Source organism: Leopardus geoffroyi, chromosome C1, assembly GCF_018350155.1.
Source record: "Leopardus geoffroyi isolate Oge1 chromosome C1, O.geoffroyi_Oge1_pat1.0, whole genome shotgun sequence".
NCBI lineage: Eukaryota > Metazoa > Chordata > Mammalia > Carnivora > Felidae > Leopardus > Leopardus geoffroyi.
In genome coordinates, this window is record NC_059328.1 from 99,221,438 (window position 1) to 99,243,311 (window position 21,874).

The 21,874-nt window shown below is 42.4% G+C and overlaps 1 protein-coding gene across 1 annotated transcript in view; it reads left to right on the top strand.

The window, feature by feature from the left end:
- Positions 1-13,653, top strand: part of SLC22A15 (solute carrier family 22 member 15) — an 82,260-nt gene extending 68,607 nt beyond the window's left edge. Inside the window, 4 exon segments of the mRNA XM_045478770.1 lie at positions 7,078-7,198; positions 9,107-9,179; positions 12,161-12,349; positions 12,733-13,653. Coding sequence (XP_045334726.1) covers positions 7,078-7,198; positions 9,107-9,179; positions 12,161-12,349; positions 12,733-12,822 — 473 coding nt within the window. The 3' untranslated portion in view covers positions 12,823-13,653.
- The last annotated feature ends 8,221 nt before the right edge of the window (positions 13,654-21,874 follow it).

The window sequence follows — 21,874 nt, forward strand, 5'->3', positions numbered from 1 at the left end:
TTGGGGGAAACCTACAGCCAACATCGCATTTAATGGTGAAAAGCTAAGTACTTGTTCCCTAAGATCAGGACAAAGGCAAGGATGTCCATTCTTATCACTTCTATGGAACATTGTACTGAAATTACTAATGAATACGATAAGCCAATAAAGAGAAATTAAAGGGATCCAAATTAGAAAGGAAGAAGTGAAACTGTCTTTATTCACAAGGGTACATGGTCGTCTCCATAGAAAATCCTAGGAAATATTAAAGTCTACTAAAATTAATAAATGAGTTTCAGAGTCATGTGACACCCTTTTATTTCTATATATTAGCAACAAACAATTTAAAATGACAGTGGGGTGCCTGGCTGGCTCAGTTTGTAGAGCATGCGACTCTTGATCTCAGGGTCGTGAGTTTGAGTCCCACTTTGGGTATAGAGATTACTTAATTCAATAAACAAACTTAGAAAAAATAAAATAGAAAGAAAACAATACCATTTATAATAAATTAAAAATATGATGTATTTAGGGATAAGTTTTACAAAATATGTTTCAGACCTGTAGAAAACTATAAAATATAAAATGTTGATGAGAGAAATCAAAGCAGAGACTACATGAATGAATTGGTGGTAATAATAATAATAAAAATAAATGAAGAGATTACCATACTACTAAAGGTCCGAAGATGTTGTTTAAGGTGTCAGTTCTTCCCAAATCACACTGTCTTCAGCACGGTCAATCCCAATAAAGTTTCCAGCAGACTTCTTTTCGTGGACAGATGTCGACAAATTAATACCAAAGTTTTTATAGAGATGTAAAGGATCTCGAATATCCAAAATAAGTTTTATCAAGAAAAATAAAGTTGGAAGACTTACCCTACCTGATTTTAAAACTTCCTACAAAGTTACATGAATCAGGACAGTATGATATTGGCAGATAGGAATGGATATATAGATAATAGAACAGAATTTAGTATGAAATAAACCCATGCATATGGTCAGGTGACTTTTATTTTGTTTTTTGAGGGGCCTGAGGTTTTGATCACCCTTTAAAAATGTTTTATCCAATTATAACGTTACAAAGAGAAAAATGCATCTGGTTAATTGATTTTTGGCAACGATGACAAGTTAGTTCAGTGAGGAAAAGATAATCTTTTTACCACTTGGTGCTGGAATAATTGGATATCCATGTGCAAAAAATTTGACTTCAACTTGCATGTCTCATCATATGCAGTAATTAACTCAAAATGGACGAGAGACTTAAATGCAAAGGCTAAAACCATACAACTACTATAAGAGAACGTAGAGGCTGACCGTATCAAACACTGACCACGATACGGGAGAACCAGAACTCTTATATACTGCTGATAGAAATGTACAATGGTAGCGACACTTTGAAAAACATTAGCAGCTTATTTCAAAGGGAAATATACACTTGCTATATGACTCACCTTTTCTGAAGGGAAGCAGAAACACAGATTTGCACAAAGACTTTGATGCAAATGTTCGTAGTAGGTTTATTAATAATAGCCCCCAAACTGGAAGGAGCCCAATACCCACCAGCTGAAGAAGGGATAGACAAATTGCGGTATATTCATACAGTGAAATATTACTCAAAACGTTAAAAGGATTGAACTGTGACCTACTGATACATACAACAACGTGGATGAATGTCAAAAGCATTAGTGGTAACTAAAAGAAGCCAGACACAAAAGTCCTCAAACTGACTCATTTCATTCATGTGAAATTTTAGAAATTTCTAACTTAGAAATTTAGAAAAAACTGTAGTGACAGATCTTTATGCACATACGGTATTTTTCTTTAAAAAAGGGGAAGCAAATGAATTGTGGGTTTTTGCCCGCAATTATGTATCATAGTAGAGGGTATACCACTGTCTTAAAGAATTTTAACATATATGCGAACCATCCCAAATTTGCCGTATTCAGCCAGTGAATGAAGTGGACGATTAAGCTTAATTTTTACTATTTCGGGTCAGTGAAATATGAGTAAAACATTCTTTTTGTTCTGATGACCTCATATGGACTCTAAGAAAACTTCCAGACAGCTAGTCTCAAAAATGATGGTCGTATAACTGCATCATTGGAAAAAACTTACAACGTCTTGAATTCAGTGCTTTGAAGGATACACGTGTTTTAAGAATTACCTTTTTTTCCCCCAAAGATAATTGAGTTTAATTTTCCTTTTTAAATCACTCTTTTTTCAAAGCAGTTACTTTGGATATTCACTGGTAATAGGCAGTAATATTTGATTTTATTTGCAGATCAAGGTCAAGAATCAAAGGATTTAGCCCAGTGGCTAAAAAGAACTACTAAATATTGATTCAGGATGACCAAGAGTCTAGAAGCTCCCCAAAAAGGAGCCTCAAAAAGGATAAGAGGGGTGCCTGCGTGGCTCAGTCAGTTAAGCATCTGACTCTTGATTTCGACTCAGGTCATGATCTCACAATTTGTGAGTTTGAGCCCCATGCCGGGCTCTGCGCTGACAGCCTGGAGCCTGCTTGGGATTCTCTCTCCCTCTCTCTCTCTGCTCCTCCCTCTCTCTCTCTGCTCCTCCCTCTCTCTCTCTCTCTTAAAACAAAAAAATATACTTTAAAAAAAAGATAAGAAATAATTTTCTTTTTTTAAATTTAAATTCAAGTTAGTTAACATACAGTATAGTCTTAGCATCAGGAAGAGAACTCAGTGATTCATCTCTTACGTAGGACACCCGGTGCTCATCCCCAAAAGTGCCCTCTTTAATGCCCGTCACCCATTGAACCCATCCCCCACCCACCTCCCCTCCAGCAGCCCTCAGTTTGTTCTCTGTATTTAAGGGTCCCTCTCTCTCTTTTTTTTTAATATGAAATTTATTGTCAAATTGGTTTCCATACAACACCCAGTGCTCATCCCAACAGGTGTCCTCTTCAATGCCCATCACCCACTTTCCCCTCCCTCTCACCCCCCATCAACCCTCAGTTTATTTTTAGTTTTTAAGAGTCTCTTATGGTTTGCCTCCCTCCCTTTCTAACTTTTTTTTTCCCCTTCCCCTCCCCCATGGTCTTCTGTTAAGTTTCTCAGGATCCACATAAGAGTGAAAACATATGGTATCTGTCTTTCTCTGTATGACTTATCTCACTTAGCATCACACTCTCCAGTTCCATCCACATTGCTACAAAAGGCCATATTTCATTCTTTCTCATTGCCAAGTAGTATTCCATTGTATATATAAACCACATCTTCTTTATCCATTCATCAGTTGATGGACATTTAAGCTCTTTCCATAACTTGGCTATTGTTGAAAGTGCTGTATAAACATTGGGGTACAATTGCCCCTGTGCATCAGCACTCTTGTATCCCTTGGGTAAATTTGTATTTAAGGGTCTCTTAAGGTTTGCCTCCTTCTCTGTTTTTATCTTATTTTTCCTTCCCTTCCCCTATGTTCTTCTGTTGAGTTTCTCAAATTCCACATATGAGTGAAATCATGTGATATGTCTTTATCTGACTTATTTTCCTTAGCATAATACACTCTAGTTCTATCCACATTGTTGTAAATGGCAAGATTCCATTCTTTTTCATCGCTAAGTAGTATTCCATTGTATATATAAACCACATCTTCTCTATCCATTCTTCAGTCAGTGGACATTTGGGCTCTTTCCATAATTTGACTATTGTTGATAGCACTGCTATAAACGTTGGGGTGCATGCGCCCCTTTGAATCAGCATTTTTGTATTCTTTGGATAAATACCTAGTAGTGCAATCGTTGGATCATAGGGTAGTTCTATTTTTAATTTTTTGAGGACCCTCCATACTGTTTTCCAGAGTGGCTGCACAAGTTTGCATTCCCACCAACAGTGCAAAAGAGATCCTCTTTCTCCGCATCCTCACCAACATCTGTTGTTGCCTGAGTTGTTCATGTTAGCCATTCTGACAGGTGTGAGGTGGTATCTCATTGTGGTTTTGATTTGTATTTCCCTGATGGTGAGTGACGTTGAGCATCTCTTCATGTCTGTTAGCCATCTGGATGTCTTCTTGGGAGAAGTGTCTGTTCAGGTCTTCTGTCCATTTCTTCACTGGATTATTTGGTTTTTGGGTGTTGAGTTTCGTAAGTTCTTTATAGATTTCAGATACCAACCCTTCATTAGGTAAGGAATTTTCTAATAAACAGAGCTGTCTGAAATTGAGATGGGCCTCCTTGGGTGAAAGTGAATTCTCCCCAGATTCAAGTGGTGACTGCAGACTCCATTGGCAGGGATGTACAAGAGAAGTTTCAAGCATCTGATGAGGTGTTGGGCTTCTGTGAGCACTCTGTGGGTGTGTGGCTGGAGCCAGGCTCCACAAATGGGTTACAGCTGGAAGTGTCCTGAACTTCATGCAAAAGACTTCTTCCAGCTTTGGATCCTGCGGGTGTGTAGATAAAAGTCTTCCATGGTGTGCCATTAGAATTCAATTTCCAGGGGCGCCTGGGTGGCTCAGTCGGTTAAGTGTCCGACTTCAGCTCAGGTCACGATCTCGTGGTCTGTGAGTTCAAGCCCTGCGTCGGGCTCTGGGCTAATGGCTCGGAGCCTGGAGCCTGCTTCCGATTCTGTGTCTCCCTCTCTCTCTGCCCCCCACCCCCTTGTTCATGCTCTGTCTCTCTCTGTCTCAAAAATAAATAAACATTAAAAAAATTAATAAAAAAAAAAGAATTCAATTTTCAGGATGGTAATCCCCTAACCTGTTGTTAAAGATGTTAGAGTGTCACTATACAGTTCCGAAAGACGCCATCCTGTATGGATTGAAAACAGTCCCAGAGATCATTTGCAGTAAAGCAAATGTTCACATTTCTGTTGGCTTCAAGGCCACTGAATACCTTTTCTTGACATGCTAAGTTTTCTGGAAAATAATTGAAGAATTGCCCTTATTATTGGTTTAATCGATGAGATTGTTGATCTCAAGTGCAGACGTATTTTTCGGGGAAAGTGCTGAACGGCATAGTTCTTTTTCCAGAAGCACCTCATGGCCTAAAATAATATATTCAGTCCTTAAGAGTGCTAGCGTGTTCTTCCAAATAGCCTGGCAGAAGAGGAGAAAGCCCCAGATGGTCGGGTTTGGCAATGCCTGGGCCACTGTGTTCAGGATGCCGTCTTTAAAGTAGATGAGGATTTATTTCATAGTCAAGCAAGGAAGGCGAAGCATACTTTAGGATGGCATGTTTAAATAACCCCCTCCTTAGAAGTTGAAAGAACCTCAACACAGATTCTTCTCACTAAATTAATTCCTATTGTAGTCCTTCTACTTCGTTGTTCCACAGATACGCAGTGGGCACTGCTGAGTATTGTACTGTGGAAGACAGTATTGCCGTGAGGGGCACAGATACAACCAGATACCAGCCTTAGCCTGAAGTAACTCGAAATATTTGGGGCAGGCAAGATGGAAAAATAAGCAACTGCAGAAGCATGTCTGAAGCATGCCATTTAATGGATCAGGACATAGGGACAGCGGAGGTCAAAGGGAGGAAAGGATATTGCTTTTGAGTTATTTAAGGGTGGAGTGGTTTCTATGAGTCCTGCAGGCTGTCCCAAGGAAGGGGACAGGTGTGTTCCATTTGGCAGAAATGTCAGGGGCAATGAGAAGCAATTACTTTGGTGATTAGGACTTCACCGTTGACCTTCAAGAGCAGGACTTTCAGCAGAGGATGTTATTAGAAGTCAGAGCGCAGTGAGCTACAGGGCAGATGCATACGCGGCAACAGTGAGTTGCTCGCTCATTGAAGATGTTTGCTAGGGAAGGGGGAAAGGACAGCAGAGTCAATGAGATTTTTTTTTTCTTAGAAGGAGAAATTGTTATTTTGAAAGCAGAACTAGTGGGTTATGGAGAGGTTAAATATGTTTGAAAGGGAATAATTACATTGCAAGATCCCAAGGAGAATAATGTTAATAAAGGAAAGGAGCATGAGATAATTGATAGTATCTAAAAAAAATTTTTTTAGAGTGTATTTTTTTGAAAGAGAGAGACAGCACAAGCGGGGGAGGGACAGAAAGCAAGGGAGACACAGAATCTAAAGCAGGCTCCAGGCTGACAGCACAGAGCCTGACACGGGGCTTGAACTCACAAACTGTGAGATCATGACCTGAGCCGAAGTTGGATGCTTAAGTGACTGAGCCACCCAGGCACCCTGACAGTAATTTTTTTAAGTTTATTTATTTTGAGAGAGACAGAGACAGCACGAGTTGGGGACCTGCAGCGAGAGACGGGGAGAGAGAATCTAAAGCAGGCTCTGCACTGTCAGCACAGAGCCCCGTGCGGGGCTCGAACCCACAAAGCCACAAGATCATGACCTGAGCCAAAACCAACAGTTGCAGGCTTAACCGACTGAGCCACCCAGCTGCCCTGATAGTATTTTTGATAGGGAAAGGAACTGCCATAAAATGTATTTTTGTATTTTATATAAAAACATTACAGTAAGAAACTGAAATGTCATTAGTGGTTAGTGATTCAAGTAAGAAGTTGGGAAAGAAGAAAGATTAAAAGTAGTTCCATATTTAGAGGCTCGTTCTTTAAAGAACATTAATATTTGATACCTTCTGGTTGTAATTTATTGGGATTATTCCTTCTCGTCCAATGGAACGCCAGGAAATACAAACTGCAGAGAGGAGATTTTCTGGACCTTGCCTCTGTCTGTCTCATATCTGGCAGACTTACTCCACGTGTGCCAAGGCTTATCATGCTACCCACCATTTCCCGTCACTGGTTGTTGAACAAGGCTGGGAAGGAGAGGCGAGTAGCCCCCAATGTGGATGAGACTTAACAATCCCCACGAAGCTTGCTTTTAGTAAAGAAGTATTCCAAGAGCTCTGCCATTGAGGAGTGAGCAAGTTCAATCGCCCATGATGACCGCCATTATGGACGACTTCACAGGGATAGCCAAGACGCTGAGAAGATTCGTGTGTGTGTGTGTGTTGTGTGTGCTTACTAAACCTTCTGAGTGTGTATTCAGTTTTACCACCTCCTCACTGTTTGAGATCCATATTAATGCCTCTGGCTTAGTTCATCATTGTGTCATTTAAAGGAATTTTTCTCCCAGAAGGACCTCACAAGTGTTAACCCTTGTCCTCCTCAGACACGGGTGTGTTTGCAGTGGTGAACAGCCATTCCTTGTCCCTGCTCGGGAAGCTGACGATCAGTGCTGCCTTTAACGTGGTCTACATCTACACGTCTGAGCTGTACCCCACAGTCATCAGGTATGCCTCACACATCCCGCATGTTTCGCTGTAGATGCTCACAGCAACAGAGGTGTGGTTCTCATTCCACCGGGAGCACAGTGAGTGGGGGCCAGCAACAAGTCAGCGAGCAGCCACAAGCCCAGAAGCTGTCTGTGTGGACCACACTTTGCCCACTTGGCTGAGGAAGGCGGAGCTGTGTTTTGGGCCGAACTCCCTTGTGTAAATCGTGAGAGAAGTACTCTACGCTAGGCACATCCCATCACCCACATGGGGCTCGGTTGCCATTTTTATTTCAGTGGACTTGATCGATTCAGTCACCCAGCCTCTGTCAGGCACAGACGGACAAGAGGACTGGGTCCGTGTTCTCGCAGAACACAAAATATACACATCTGTAAAAAGATAATTCTAGGGGCACCTGGGTGGCTCAGTTGGTTGAGCGTCCGGCTCTTGATTCCCACTCGGTCATGCTCTCACAGTTCATGGGTTTGAGCCCCACGTCGGGCTCCATGCTGACAGTGCAGAGCCTGCTTGGGATTCTCTCTCTGCCCCTCCCTTGCTCGCACCCTCTCTCTCTCTCTCTCTCTCTCTCTGTTCTCTCTTTCTCTTAAAATAAATAAACTTTAAAAAAGATAATTCCATACAGTAATAAGTGAACAGGAGGTTTACATATTGATTGTTAAGTGTGGTTTCTAACAAGTAGGACATGCTTATATCAAAAACAACATATTTGATCTGAAGTTTCCCCTTCTAAAAGAAGTCTGAAAACAAAAAATTAAACCCAAATTTGAAGGGCAGGGACCCAGCTTAGTCTTCTCAGAATTGCCTCTGTGAACCCAGCGGGTATTCCCTAGGTCAGCCCTTCCCCAGTCCTTCTGAGGAGCGTTCCAAGTGTTTCCCACATCCATCAGACTTCCTGGTTCTTTCTGCCTATTAATATCAGCTCCCTTTTCCTCCAGTTTTTCCCAGACTGCATGTGATTGACTAGTCATTTCCTAATTATTCCTCTGACCTGTTTTCTCTGCCTGCTGGCTATGAAACTAGGATGATCATTTTGTCCAAACTGGGACACTCTGGAGAGCGGATATGGGTGGGTGGGGGGAGCGATGGATGGCCACCTTGCCTGTTCCCTCGTTCCCATGCCCTACCCCCGTTTGCATGTCCGTAGTCCCACAAACGTAATATTCCTCATTCCTATTTATATGCCTGACCCTTTAATTGCCAGTTAGTTGACTTTAACTAAATGGGCAAACTTCTCAGATCATAAAGCCCTAGGTCTCCATGGCTATATTAATTCATAGCCATGAGAACATTTGACACAAAACCCATGAGAACATTTGGCAAGAAATATTCTTTCTGTACTATTCTCTATAGTAACTGCACTGTCCAGTATGGTAGTTACTAGCCTCATGTGGCTATTTAAATTTAAATCAGTTAAAGTGAAATAAATTAAAAATCCAGTTCCTCGGGGTGCCTGGGTGGCCCAGTCAGTTAAGCATCCGACTTCAGCTCAGGTCATGATCTCATGGCTCATGAGTGTGAGCCCCACATCAAGCTCCGTGCTGACAGCTCAGAGCCTGGAGCCTGCTTCAGATTCTGTGTTTCCCTCTCTCTCTGCCCCATCCCTGCTCGCACTCTGTCTCTCTCTCTCAAAAATAAACATTAAAAAAAAAATCCAGTTCCTCATTCTCACTAGCCACGTTTCAAGTGCTCACAGCCACAGGCATCTAGCAGCTTCCATACTGGACAGCGCAATTATAGAACATTTCCAGCATCTCGGAATGTTCCAGTAGGCAGCACTGCTCTACAGGAGCCTGTGCTTCCTCCACTGTGGGATTCATGATTATAGGTCCACTAAGCCATGGCACCTTTAAATTCTGCCCCCCACCCAGAACTTACTGACTTCCCCCCTTTTTGTATTCCTTTCAGGAACGTTGGGCTTGGAACTTGTTCTATGTTCTCCCGAGTTGGTGGGATTATCGCTCCCTTCGTCCCCTCACTGGTTGGTTTGTACCTCCTAGTTTTGTTTTTCTCGATCCTCTGCTTTGGAAATGCTTATGCTTTTGAGTAGAAAGGGGTAAGGAACAGTTGCCACTTACGATCAGCCTGACCCGAGTGTGAACCTTGTACCTTCTAGATTAAGAAGCCTTTTAGGGAACGGATCCCTCGGGGCAGATGGACTCGTACCAGAGGCTCTGACTGTTTGCTTCTCTGTATTTACTGGAGGGTTAGCTAATGCCAGCTTGCCCCTTCCCATCTCCATTCGTAGGTTAGTCACTTAGCGAATATTTTTTAAGCTTCGGCTGTGGACTGGGCTCTGTGCTGAGCACTTCAGCACACATCGTCTCATGTACTATTCACAGCCACCGTGTGAGGCAGCATTATTGTTACCCTCTAATAAAGATGAGAAATGCAGCAGAAGCAGATTAACTTGCCCGATGGCACACCACTTAGAATAAGAAAACTAGGGGCGCCTGGGGGGCTCAGTCGGCTAAGCGTCCGACTTCGGTTCAGGTCACGATCTCATGGTTCGTGAGTTTGAGTCCTGTGTCGGGCTCTGTGCTGACAGCTCTGAGCCTGGAGCCCACTTCACAGTCTGTCTCCCTCTCTTCCCCCCCCACCCCACTCGCACTCTGTCTCTCTCTCTCTCAAAAATAAATAACCGTGAAAAAATTTCTTAAAAAGAAAATTAGAAGAGGAAAAATGCCCAGCAGTGTGTCTATTAAGAGTTTCTAGCATTTTCTAAAGTTCATGGTCAAAAGATAGACTAAACGGCAGTTCTGAAGATCCTTCTTGAACTTGACTTGTTCAGGTTCTGTGACAGAATCCGTGGAGCCCTACGCACGTCTGTGCTTGGTCTGACCTGTGGCCTTGCCAGCCAGGACTCGGCAAAGGCTGACTAGATTGGGTGTGCGGATAGCTGTTCGTCACTCGGGCAACTTTTCTCAGCACTTCTTAGCAATGCTGGCGGGCCAGGTCCACGGATCCAGCGGGGTTCCCGCAGGACCAGCCCAGAGGGCCCTTGCCTTCATGCAGGATAGAAGTCCAACACGAGCCAGCAGGAGGTGAAAGCAGAATTTACTGAAGATACAGAGAGAGCAGGTACACACAGAGTGAGTGTCCGAGAGACTCAGAAAGGAAAGGAGAGAGTCTCGTCGTTGTTCAGGGTCAGGGTTTTTCTTGAGGACGGGGCTCTGGGGGTACGTGTCCTCTCAGGCAGCCAGGAACCGGTTGGATCAAGGATGAGGGGCCAGGTGTTACACCTTGGAGCCGGGGGATCTTGGCCATGAACTGTCTACCCCAGGGGTCTGGAATACGCGTGCGGTAGCTTCCTCTGGTCCTTCTCACTTGCCCCTTCCTTAGATGTTATCTGTTCTAGAGAAATCATTAACTCCTTGTCCCTTACAAGGACATATGCTGTTTACATTACAAGGCATGTGTAAAGCGGGGTGAGGGTACAGGTCCTAGGAAGACTAGAAACAGGTAAAGCAGCAAAGCCATGAAACAGCTTTCTCTCTCCCAGGGTCCCTTCGGTTTCCCTGTCTCACTAGTACAGGAGGATGTCTTGGAAAAGCCTTTCCTTTCTTTCTGAGTTCATTTCCTTCTCATGAGTGAGTATCTCTTTCCGTGTTTCATGCTTAATTTTACGTTACAAGACCATCCTCTCATACGGAGTTGCTCCATTCTGCAAAATGTGTCTGACACCAGGTGTTTGTCTCTAAAGATCTCCGACTTTGGATGGCCCTCCTAGAACGTTAGAAAACCCAGCACTCTGTCTCTCCTGATCCCTGCTCAGTTGAGAAGAGATCAAAGTGTTGTGTCTCCCTTGATTCAGCAACACACCCACAGTGTTGGACGTGTGTTTCCATGTGGGTGGCAGAGGTGAGATTCTCCCCTCCCCGCTCCCCATCACCTCCATTCCCCCCTGCCCTCTTCTCGATCATCTCCATCGTCTCTTTACTTCTGAAAAATCAGGAACTTATTAAATCCGAGAGGAGATCCTAACTAGTAGTGGTCTCATCCACAGAGTTTGGAAGCCCAAATGAGAAGATGATAATACCATTCTTGTGCAGGAATTTAAGAATGTTAATCAGCTCAGAAAGGCCCAGAGCAGCATCCCAAAGATAGTTTTCTGTGTTATCTTTGAACCTGTGTGTGCCTAAAAATTTTTTTTAACGTTTATTCATTTTTGAGAGACAGAGACAGAGCACACGTGAGGGAGGGGTAGAGAGAGAAGGAGACACAGAATCCTAAGCAGGCTCCAGGCTCCGAGCTGCCAGCACAGAGCCCGACATGGGGCTCAGACTCACAAACCGTGAGATCATGACCTGAGCCGAAGTCGGAAGCTTAACCGACTGAGCCACCTGGGTGCCCCGAACCTGTTTGTGTTTAAAGAAACTATGTAAATATTCCCGAGAATGTCTTTTGGATCTCTGAAGCAATGCTTGAATTACCGTGTTTGGTTCAAGTAGTTTCCAAACCACACAGGTGTGCTAGGTTCTTCAGGCTTCTCTTTTTCTTTTCGGGGTGTCTACACCCTTAACCCCCGTCTTCCTGGTTACGGTGCTGAATGAATGTGCGAGCATACGTGGGATTGTTTGGCCGATTCCAAGGTTGAGAACGTCAAAGTTCATCGGGCGCGAGTATCTGGGGAGTCTCCTAAGTGAAAAGTATATGGAGATCCCTGTGTTATAAGCGAGTCACCTGGAGCAAAAGCAGTACCCACCCCACTCCTTCTGATCCCCATACCTCTGCTGCCTTTTTATGTTCTCGCTCTCCCTTCTGTGTGGCCGAGCAACCACTTGGTGATTTTCCAGGGTGTCTCTCGTTGGGGAACAAGTGGCTGTCAGTACATTCTAGTGGGGAGGCGTGAGTTGGGTAGTAAATGTGGCCGCTCCTCGGTCATAAGACTACTGATGTCATGTGCTTGGAAACGAATACTGAGTTTTTGTATGGTTTTTGTTCTACTCTCTGCCTCCACAGAAATATGTGCAGTGGTCCTTACCCTTCATTGTCTTCGGAGCCACCGGCCTGACTTCGGGCCTCCTGAGTTTATTATTGCCAGAAACCCTTAACAGCCCATTGCTAGAGACATTTTCTGACCTTCAGGTGTATTCATATCGGAGGCTAGGGGAGGAGGCGTTATCTTTACAGACCTTGGATCCCCCACAGGTATGGCGGTAGTTTTTTTTTTTTTTTTTTAACGTTTATTTATTTTCGAGACAGAGCATGAACGGGGGAGGGGCAGAGAGAGAGGGAGACACAGAATCGGAAGCAGGCTCCAGGCTCTGAGCCATCAGCCCAGAGCCCGACGCGGGGCTCGAACTCACGGACCGCGAGATCGCGACCTGAGCTGAAGTCGGACGCTTAACCGACTGAGCCACCCAGGCGCCCCAGCAGTTGATTTTTTGAGAGAAATAAAGGTGGCTCGTGATTCATGCACTTTCTTAGAACACTTTAGGGCCAATTCTTAGGGGAAATAGATGTCATAAAAATGCATCTGTCTGTCGGATGGCAAATAATAATTTGGTCCTTGCTCTCCTTTCCTATTTCAGTCTTCAGACAAGGAGAACACTTTAGGGAGTGAGAGTGAGGAAGAGGAGGAGTTTTTTGATGCGGATGAAGAAACACAGATGATTAAGTGAAGAGCCCCCGAGCCTCCGTCACGAGCAGATGATCTCCTTGCTTCTGGTCAAGGCAGGCTTTTCTGGGAAACTTCAGAGAGTTGTCGAAATACAGGCTTGAACATACATGGAAGGTACTTCTTATGGGCTCATTGTTTTCAGGCACCAGGGAAGATGGAGAAGACAGTGCATGAGAGAAACATCACCATATCAGGGGAACAGTCGTCCAGAATTCACGTTCAGTTCAGAACCTTGACATCTGGCCAGGTAGCTCAAATCCACATGCCGGAGGGGAAAGCTAATTTGTTTCTGGAAGTCTGATCGTGTTGCTTATCTTTCCTCCTGACCTAAAGGCAGACATGTAAAATTTCTTCTCACCACACTAGTGGGATAAGAGAAACCACCCTTCCCATCTCATCTTAATACCATATCTGACGCCTCCCCCTTACCATTTGTGCCTCACTCACCAGGAATCTCTTGAGGCAGATTGGCATTAGCATTTCACTTTGGTGCGAGAGGAAAAGCACTGAGAGGTGACTGTGTGTGGCCTGAGGCCTCCAGCTTTACCCTAACTGATGAGACCTGGGTCCTCAGCTTGGTTCCCAGGCTAATGGTTGGCTTGAACTCCTCGTGCCGTTGGTCCCACAGACAATCCACTCGGAAAAGCCAACTGTATTGAAGGGATTCTCTCAGAGCCAAAGGCGTGGCTGCAGCTGCTTGTTCACTCCCTTTGACACTCAACTTGGGTCATTTCTTCAGTTACGACTTGTGTGCACCTCCAGGAAAATTTCCATCTCAGATTCTAGTACCAGCAATAACTTCAGAACTGTGTCAGTAAGTGAGGAAGCTTTTTAAAATGGAGGGCAGTTAAAAAATGACATGTTGAGGGGCGCCTGGGTGGCTCAGTCGGTTGGGCGGCCGACTTAGGCTCAGGTCACGATCTCGCGGTCCGTGAGTTCGAGCCCCGCATCGGGCTCTGGGCTGATGGCTCAGAGCCTGGAGCCTGCTTCCGATTCTGTGTCTCCCTCTCTCTCTGCCCCTCCCCCGTTCATGCTCTGTCTTTCTCTGTCTCAAAAATAAATAAAACGTGGGGCTCCTGGGTGGCGCAGTCGGTTGAGCGTCCGACTTCGGCTCAGGTCACGATCTCGCACTCCGTGAGTTCAAGCCCTGCGTCGGGCTCTGGGCTGATGGCTCAGAGCCTGGAGCCTGCTTCCAATTCTGTGTCTCCCTCTCTCTCTGCCCCTCCCCCGTTCATGCTCTGTCTTTCTCTGTCTCAAAAATAAATAAAACGTTAAAAAAAAAATTTAAAAAAAATGACGTGTTGAGGGGCGCCTGGGTGACTCAGGCAGTTAAGCGTCCGACTTTGGATCAGGTCATAATCTCTTGGTCCGTGGGTTCGAGCCCCATGGCGGGCTCTGTGCTAACAGCTCTGAGCTTGGATCCTGCTTCAGATTCTGTGTCTCCCTCCCCCGCTCATGCTCTCTCTCTCTCTCTCTCTCTCTCAAAAAGAAATAAACATTAAAAATTTTTTTAAAAAGTGACATGTTGAGCACTTGGATGTTAGGGGGAAAAGGTGCTTTTTTAAAAAAATTTTTTATGTTCATTTATTTTTGAGACACAGAGAGAACATGAGCAGGGAAAGGACAGAGAGAGAGGGAGACACAGAATCGGAGCAAGTTTCAGGCTCTGAGCTGTCAGCACAGAGCCCGATGCAGGGCTCGAACCCACAAACCCGTGAGATTGTGACCTGGGCCAAAGTTGGACGCTTAACTGACTGAGTCACCCAGGTGCCCCAAAAGGTGCCATTTTTTACAAGGAAGAAAAGAACGTGACCTTTCACAATTTTGTGTTCTATTTTGGGCATTGTGCCACGAGGCACTTGGGTAACATTTAAGAGCTTGAACACTTCTAGTCCCAGATCAGTCTCTGCCTGTTTAGTCAGAGTGGAAAGCAAGTAATTTCATAGGAAATGGTTTTCTGCGAAGCACCACCAACTTTCAAATAAATCGGTCGCACTTAGTTTTCTAAACTCATTGCTGAAAATCTGTTTCCCTAGAAACTTGAGTGCTCTCTCAAATAGGAGTGGTACTAACCTAGAGTCAACAGGCTTGCGCAGCATTGCTTTTGGGCACTTTCCCAACAAGGAGCATTTCTGTTTCTTCAGAATTTCTCTTTCTACTAGCTCTTGGAGAGAAGGGAATTGCATTGGAAGTAAAGAGAAGACGTCATTGTGACTGCTTCTGGAAATCTTGGGGGCATCCCCCCCCCAGTTGGCTCTGACACTCCCCTGTCCTCTTCCACATTAACCTCATGGTTTGCACTATATTAGCCTCCGCCTTTGTGTTCAGGTATTCTTCTGTCCTTTATGCCCTTGATCATGTTTTAAGTTCTTCATAAATAAGGGCCATCTTTACTGCTATTTGTTCCTCTCCGCCGTGCCCAGAAGAATATGGGCCCTAGACCCAGTGAGGACCTGATAAATGTTACTGTTCCTAGCCGTCAAGAAAACCGTGGAATTCTTTGCAGTATCATTTTTATAAATCCCAGATCAGGCAAATCTGACCCAAACCCCCAAACTGTGGAACGCTGCTTGTCTTTCTCTGGCAAATGGAGACCCTGCCCACCACCAGGAGAGGAAGAGAGAAAGAACTTACAAGGACACTTAGAAGCTCTTTTTAATGGTCAGGCGTTAAAAATAAAACAACGATCTAGCATATATGTGTTCTTTGGTCAGTTAGCATGGCCTTTGCATTAGAAGAGGAATACATCCCGTTATAGAAAATTTGGAAACTAGAAGGTAAAAAAATCTATCACTCGTAGGCCCAACGCCCAGAGGCAACCAGTGTGGTGGCTTTGTTCTAACTGAAGACCAGTTGGGAACCCATCTCTCGGTTGGCACTGAGGTTCCCTCTGCCTCTGGCTAAATAGAGGAGGATTCTATTAGCCCCATCCCTGGGTATCGTCTTTTCCCAGCTATGGGGTGGAAGAACGGAAGGAGGACACACAGTTTGAACGCATGTTACTTAAACAGGCCGGGCAGGTGATCAGCTGCTCGTGTCAGCTAATTAGGTAGTCATTTCTTTCTAGATGGTCTTCTGGGGAAGTTTAATAATTACTGGGTGTTCACTGTACTGCCTTTTATAAAATCAGATTTTGTTTCCTTTTGGTATTAACTGCACATGTGTGTATTCGCATCGATTAAATGATCAGAAAGCTAATTTACAGGTAACATATTTTGTTTGTGCAGGTGATTTGTAAAAAGCATCCTTTTAATGTTTTTATTGCATTCAAAATTAAATTTCTTTTCTCCTCACAAGCAGCTAGAGAAATGTAAGATGCTTAAAGGTCAAAGGTCTTATAACAGCTGGTTTGGAACCTTGGTACCACACTGATACGTTAAAAGATACTGTGCTGTAGTTTCCTGATTTGGTGAGTGAAAACCACTGCCCGTTGAAAATGCAGTATTTGTCATTTGGCTGCTTTCGAGCAATATGGACATTCTTTAGTATTTAAAAATGAGCAAATAGGGGCGCCTGGGTGGCTCAGTCAGTTAAGCGTCTGACTTCAGCTCAGGTCATGATCTCCTGGTTGATGGGTTCGAGCCCTACGTTGGGCTCTGTGCTGACAGCTCAGAGCCCGGAGCCTGTTTCCGATTCTATGTCTCTCTCTCTCTCTGCCCCTCCCCCACTCGTGCTCTGTCTCTCTGTCTCTCAAAAATAAATAAACATTAAAAAAAATTTTTTAAAGGAGCAAATAAACACAATACAACAAAAAAGCACATGAACGTGTCTGGGGCACTGCTTACGTGAATATAATCTGGGCAGGTGTTTTTGTGGAGGTCAAATTGATGAAGATACTGTTAGTAGATTTATATTCTCAACAAAAACATGGAAATAATTGTCACTAGTATATCAGAATTAAAATATAGCTCTCCAGTAGGACTCTGTTATAAATTCTTATTAGATTATTGGTTCTGAAATTAGAACAGTATCTATAAAGGATTTTTAAAAAATAAAGTGCAGGTATTTAGGCTTCCTATTAATTTAATAAAGAATCACAAAGCATAGGTCTATTTTGTTGTTAGAGAATGACTCACGATGTATAGTAGCATCTTTGACAAACTGGGCAAATACAGAATCTGCTGGAAATTACGGGTGGTATGTGTAGCAGGGGCTGTAGCAAGAGAGTCATGGCCCAATAGCTAGGGCACAACAGGTAACTATAAAAATATTTTTAGAGAGAAAAATGCAAAGATAATACAGTGTTGGAAAATTCATCTGTGTCACATATTAAAGGAGAAAGAACTTAATGATTACCTCAATATATATGTAAATATTATTTGGCAAAATTCACCTAATCAAAATAAAAGGTATTAGCGGATGATGAATCAAAGGAGACTTCCTTAGCAAACTAAGGGATATTGTAGAAGACGTGATGAATTAGCACACAGTGTCCCTACACCTTCCTGGGACCTTGGCCTCCAACCTTTCTTGATCATGACCCACAATAAGAAATGTTTTCTTTTTTTATTTTTATGTATATTTTCTTTCTTCCTCTTATTCTTACTTTCTCTTTCTCTTATCCCTTATTTATCTGTTTAAAGTATTTTTTTTACTTTCAACTTTTTATTTGGTAGCATTTTTTTTTTTGGTATTTTAATTTAATTTTTTAAGTTTACATCCAAGTTAGTTAGCATATAGTGCAACAATGATTTCAGGAGTAGATTCCTTAATGCCCCTTCCCTGTTTAACCATCCCCCCTCCCACAACCCCTCCAGCAACCCTCTGTTTGTTCTCCATATTTAAGAGTCTCTTCTGTTTTGTCCTCTGTTTTTATATTATTTTTGTTTCCCTTCCCTTGTGTTCATCTGTTTTGTGTCTTAAAGTCCTCACGTGAGTGAAGTCATGATTTTTGTCTTTCTCTGACTAATTTCACTTAGCCTAATACCCTCCAGTTCCATCCACGGAGTTGCAAATGGCAAGATTTCATTCTTTTTGATTGCCGAGTAATACTCCATTGTATATATATACCACGCCTTCTTTGTCCATTCATCCATCCATGGACATTTGGCTATTGTTGATAGTGCTGCTATAAACATTGAGGTGAATGTGTCCCTTCGAAACAGTACACCTGTATTCCATGGATAAATGCCTACTAGTGCAATTGCTGGGTCGTAGGGTAGTTCCAGTTTTAATTTTTTGAGGAACCTCCATATTGTTTTCCAGAGTTGCTGCACCAGTTTGCATTTCCACCAGTAGTGCAAAAGAGATGATCTTTCTCCGCATCCTCGCCAACATCTGCCGTTGCCTGAGTTGTTAATGTTAGCCATTCTGACAGGTGTGAGGTGGTATCTCATTGTGGTTTTGATTTGTATTTCCCTGATGGTGAGTGATGAGCATTTTTCCATGTGTCTGTTAGCCATCTGGATGTCTTCTTTGGAGAAGTGTCTATTCATGTCTTTTGCCCATTTCTTCACTGCATTATTTGTTTTTTGGGTGTGGAGTTGGATAAGTTTTTTATAGATTCTGTGTACTAACCCTTTATCTGATATGTCATTTGCAAATATCTTCTCCCATTCCGTTGGTTGCCTTTTAGTTTTGCTGAGTATTTCCCTTGCTGTGCAGAAACTTTTTATTTTGATGAAGGCGCAATAGTTCATTTTTGCTTTTGTTTCCCTTGCCTCTAGAGACGTGTTGAGTAAGAAGTTGCTGCAGTCAAGGTCAAAGAGGTTTTTGCCTGCTTTCTCCTCGAGGATTTTGATGGCTTCCTGTCTTACATTTAAGTCTTTCATCCATTTTGGGTTGATTTTTGTGTATGGTATAAGAAAGTGGTCCAGGTTCATTTTTCTGCATGTCGCTGTCCAGTTTTCCCAGCACCACTTGCTGAAGAGATTGTCTTTATTCCATTGGATATTTTTTCCTGCTTTGTCAAAAATTAGTTGGCCATACATTTGAGGGCCCATTTCTGAGTACTGTATTCTGTTCTATTGAGCTATGTGTCAGTTTTTGTGTCAGTGCCATACTGTCTTGATGATAACAGTTTTGTAATACAACTTTGAAGTCTGGAATTGTGATGCCTCCTGCTTTGGCTTAATTTTTCAAGATTGCTTTGGTTATTTGGGGTCTTTTCTGGTTCCATACAATTTTTAGGATTGTTTGTTCTAGCTCTGTGAAGAATGTGGGTGTTACTTTGATAGGGATTGCATTGAATATGTAGATTGCTTTGGGTAGTATTGACATTTTAACAATATTTGTTCTTCCTATCCAGGAGCATGAAATATTTTTCCATTTTTTGTGTGTGTGTGTTTTCTTCAATTTCTTTCATAACCTTTCTATAGTTTTCAGTGTATAGATTTTTCACCTCTTTGGTGAGATTTATTCCTAGGTATTTTTTGGGTTTTGGGGCAATTGTAAGTGGGATGAATTCCTTGATTTCTCTTTCCGTTGCTTCATTATTGGTGTGTAGGAATGCAACCAATTTCTGTGCATTGATTTTATATCCTGCCACTTTGCTGAATTCATGGATCAGTTCTAGCAGTTTTTTGGTGGAATCTTTTGGGTTTTCCATATAGAGTATCATGTCATCAGCAAAGAGTGAAAGTTTGACCTCCTCCTGGCCAATTTGGATGCCTTTTATTTCCTTGTGTTGTCTGATTACAGAGACTAAGACTTCCAATACCATGTTAAATAACAGTGGTGAGAGTGGACATCCCTATCTTGTTCCTGACCTTAGGGGAGAGCTCTCAGTTTTTCCCCATTGAGGATAATATTAGCGTTGGGTCCTTCATATATGGCTTTTATGATCTCGAGGTATGCTCCTTCTATCCCTACTTTCTTGATGGTTTTTATCAAGAAAGGATGCTGTATTTTGTCAAATGCTTTCTCTGCATCTATTGAGGGGATCATGTTGTTCTTGTCCTTTCTTTTATTGATGTGATGAATCACACTGATTGTTTTGTGGATATTGAAACTGCCCTGCATCCCAGATATAAATCCCACTTGGTCGTGATGAATAATTTTTTTAATGTATTGTTGGATCTGGTTGGCTAATATCTTGTTGAGGATTTTTGCATCCATTTTCATCAGGGAAATTGGCCTATAGTTCTCCTTTTTAGTGGGGTCTTTGTCTGGTTTTGGAATCAAGGTAATGCTGGCTTAATAGAAAGAATTTGGAAGTTTTCCTTCCATTTCTATTTTTTGGAATGGCTTCAAGAGAATAGGTGTTAACTCTTCTGTAAATGTTTGGTAGAATTCCCCCTGGAAAGCCATCTGGCCCTGGACTCTTGTTTTTTGGGAGATTTTTGATTACTAATTTGATTTCTTTGCTTTTGGTTATGGGTCTGTTGAAATTTTCTATTCCTGTTTCAGTTTTTGTAATTTATGTTTCCAGGAATTTGTCCACTTCTTCCAGATTGCCCATTTTATTGGCGTATAATTGCTCATGATATTCTCTTATTATTTTTATTTCTGCTGTGTTGGCTGTGATCTCTCCTCTTTCATTCTTGATTTTATTTATTTCGATCCTTTCCTTTTTCTTTTTGATCAAACTGGCTAGTGGTTTATCAATTTTGTTAATTCTTTCAAAGAACCAGCTTCTGGTTTCATTGATTTGTTCTACGGGTTTTTTTTTGTTTTTTGGTTTTTGGTTTTTTGGTTTCGATAGCATTGATTTCTGCTCTAATATTTATTATTTCCTGTCTTCTGCTGGTTTGGGGTTTTATTTGCTGTTCTTTTTCCAGCTCTTTAAGGTGTAAAGTTAGGTTGTGTATCTGAGACCTTTCTTCCTTCTTTAGGAAGGCCTGGATTGCTATATACTTTCCTCTTACGACCACCTTTGCTGCATCCCAGAGGTTTTGGGCTGTGGTGTTATCATTTTCATTGGCTTCCATGTACTTTTTAATTTCCTCTTTAACTTCTTGGTTAACCCATTCATTCTTTAGTAGGATGCTCTTTAGTCTCCAAGTATTTGTTATCTTTACAAATTTTTCTTGTGGTTGATTTCAAGCTTCATAGCATTGTGGTCTGAAAATACGCATGGTATGATCTCAATATTTTTGTACTTGTTGAAGGCTGATTTGTGTCCCAGTATATGATCTGTTCTGGAGAATGTTCCATGTGCACTGGAGAAGACTGTATATTCTACTGCTTTAGGATGAAATGTTCTGAATCTATCTGTTAAGCCCATCTGGTCCAGTGCGTCATTCAAAGCCATTGTTTCCTTGTTAATTTTCTGTTAGATGGTCTGTCCATTGCTGTAAGTGGGGTGTTGAAGTCCCCTACTATTATGGTATTATTATCAATGAGTTCTTTATGTTTGTGATTAATTGATTTATATATTTGGGTGTTCCACATTTGAAGCATAAATGTTTACAATTGCTAGGTCTTTTTGGTAGATAGACCCCTTAATTATGATATAATGCCCTTCTTCATCTCTTGTTACAGTTTTTATTTTAAAGTCTAGATTGCCTGATAGAAGTATGGCTACTCTGGCTTTCTTTTGTTGACCATTAGCATGATAGATGGTTCTCCATCCCCTTACTTTCAATCTGAAGGTGTCTTTAGGTCTCAAGTGGGTCTCTTGTAAACAGCATATAGATGGATCTTGTTTCTTATCCGTTCTGTTACCCTATGTCTTTTGATTGGAGCATTGAGCCCATTGACGTTTAGAATGAGTACTGAAAGATATGAATGTATTGCCATTATGTTTCTCATAGAGTTGGAGTTTCTGGTGGTGTTCTCTGGTCCTTTCTAGTCTTTGTTGCTTTTGGTATTTAGTTGTTTATTTATTCAGTCAGTTAGTCAGTTAGTCAGTCAGCCAGTCTTTTCCCCCCTCAGAGAGTCCCCCTTAAAATTTCTTGCAGGGCTGGTTTAGTGGTCACAAACTCCTTTAATTTTTGATTTTCTGGGAAACTTTTAATCTCTGCTTCTATTTTGAATGACAGCTTTGCTGGATAAAGAATTCTTGGCTGCATATTTTTCTGATTCAGCACACTGAATATATCCTGCCACTCCTTTCTGGCCTGCCAAGTTTCTGTGGATAGGTCTGCTGCAAACCTGATCTGTCTTCTCTTGTA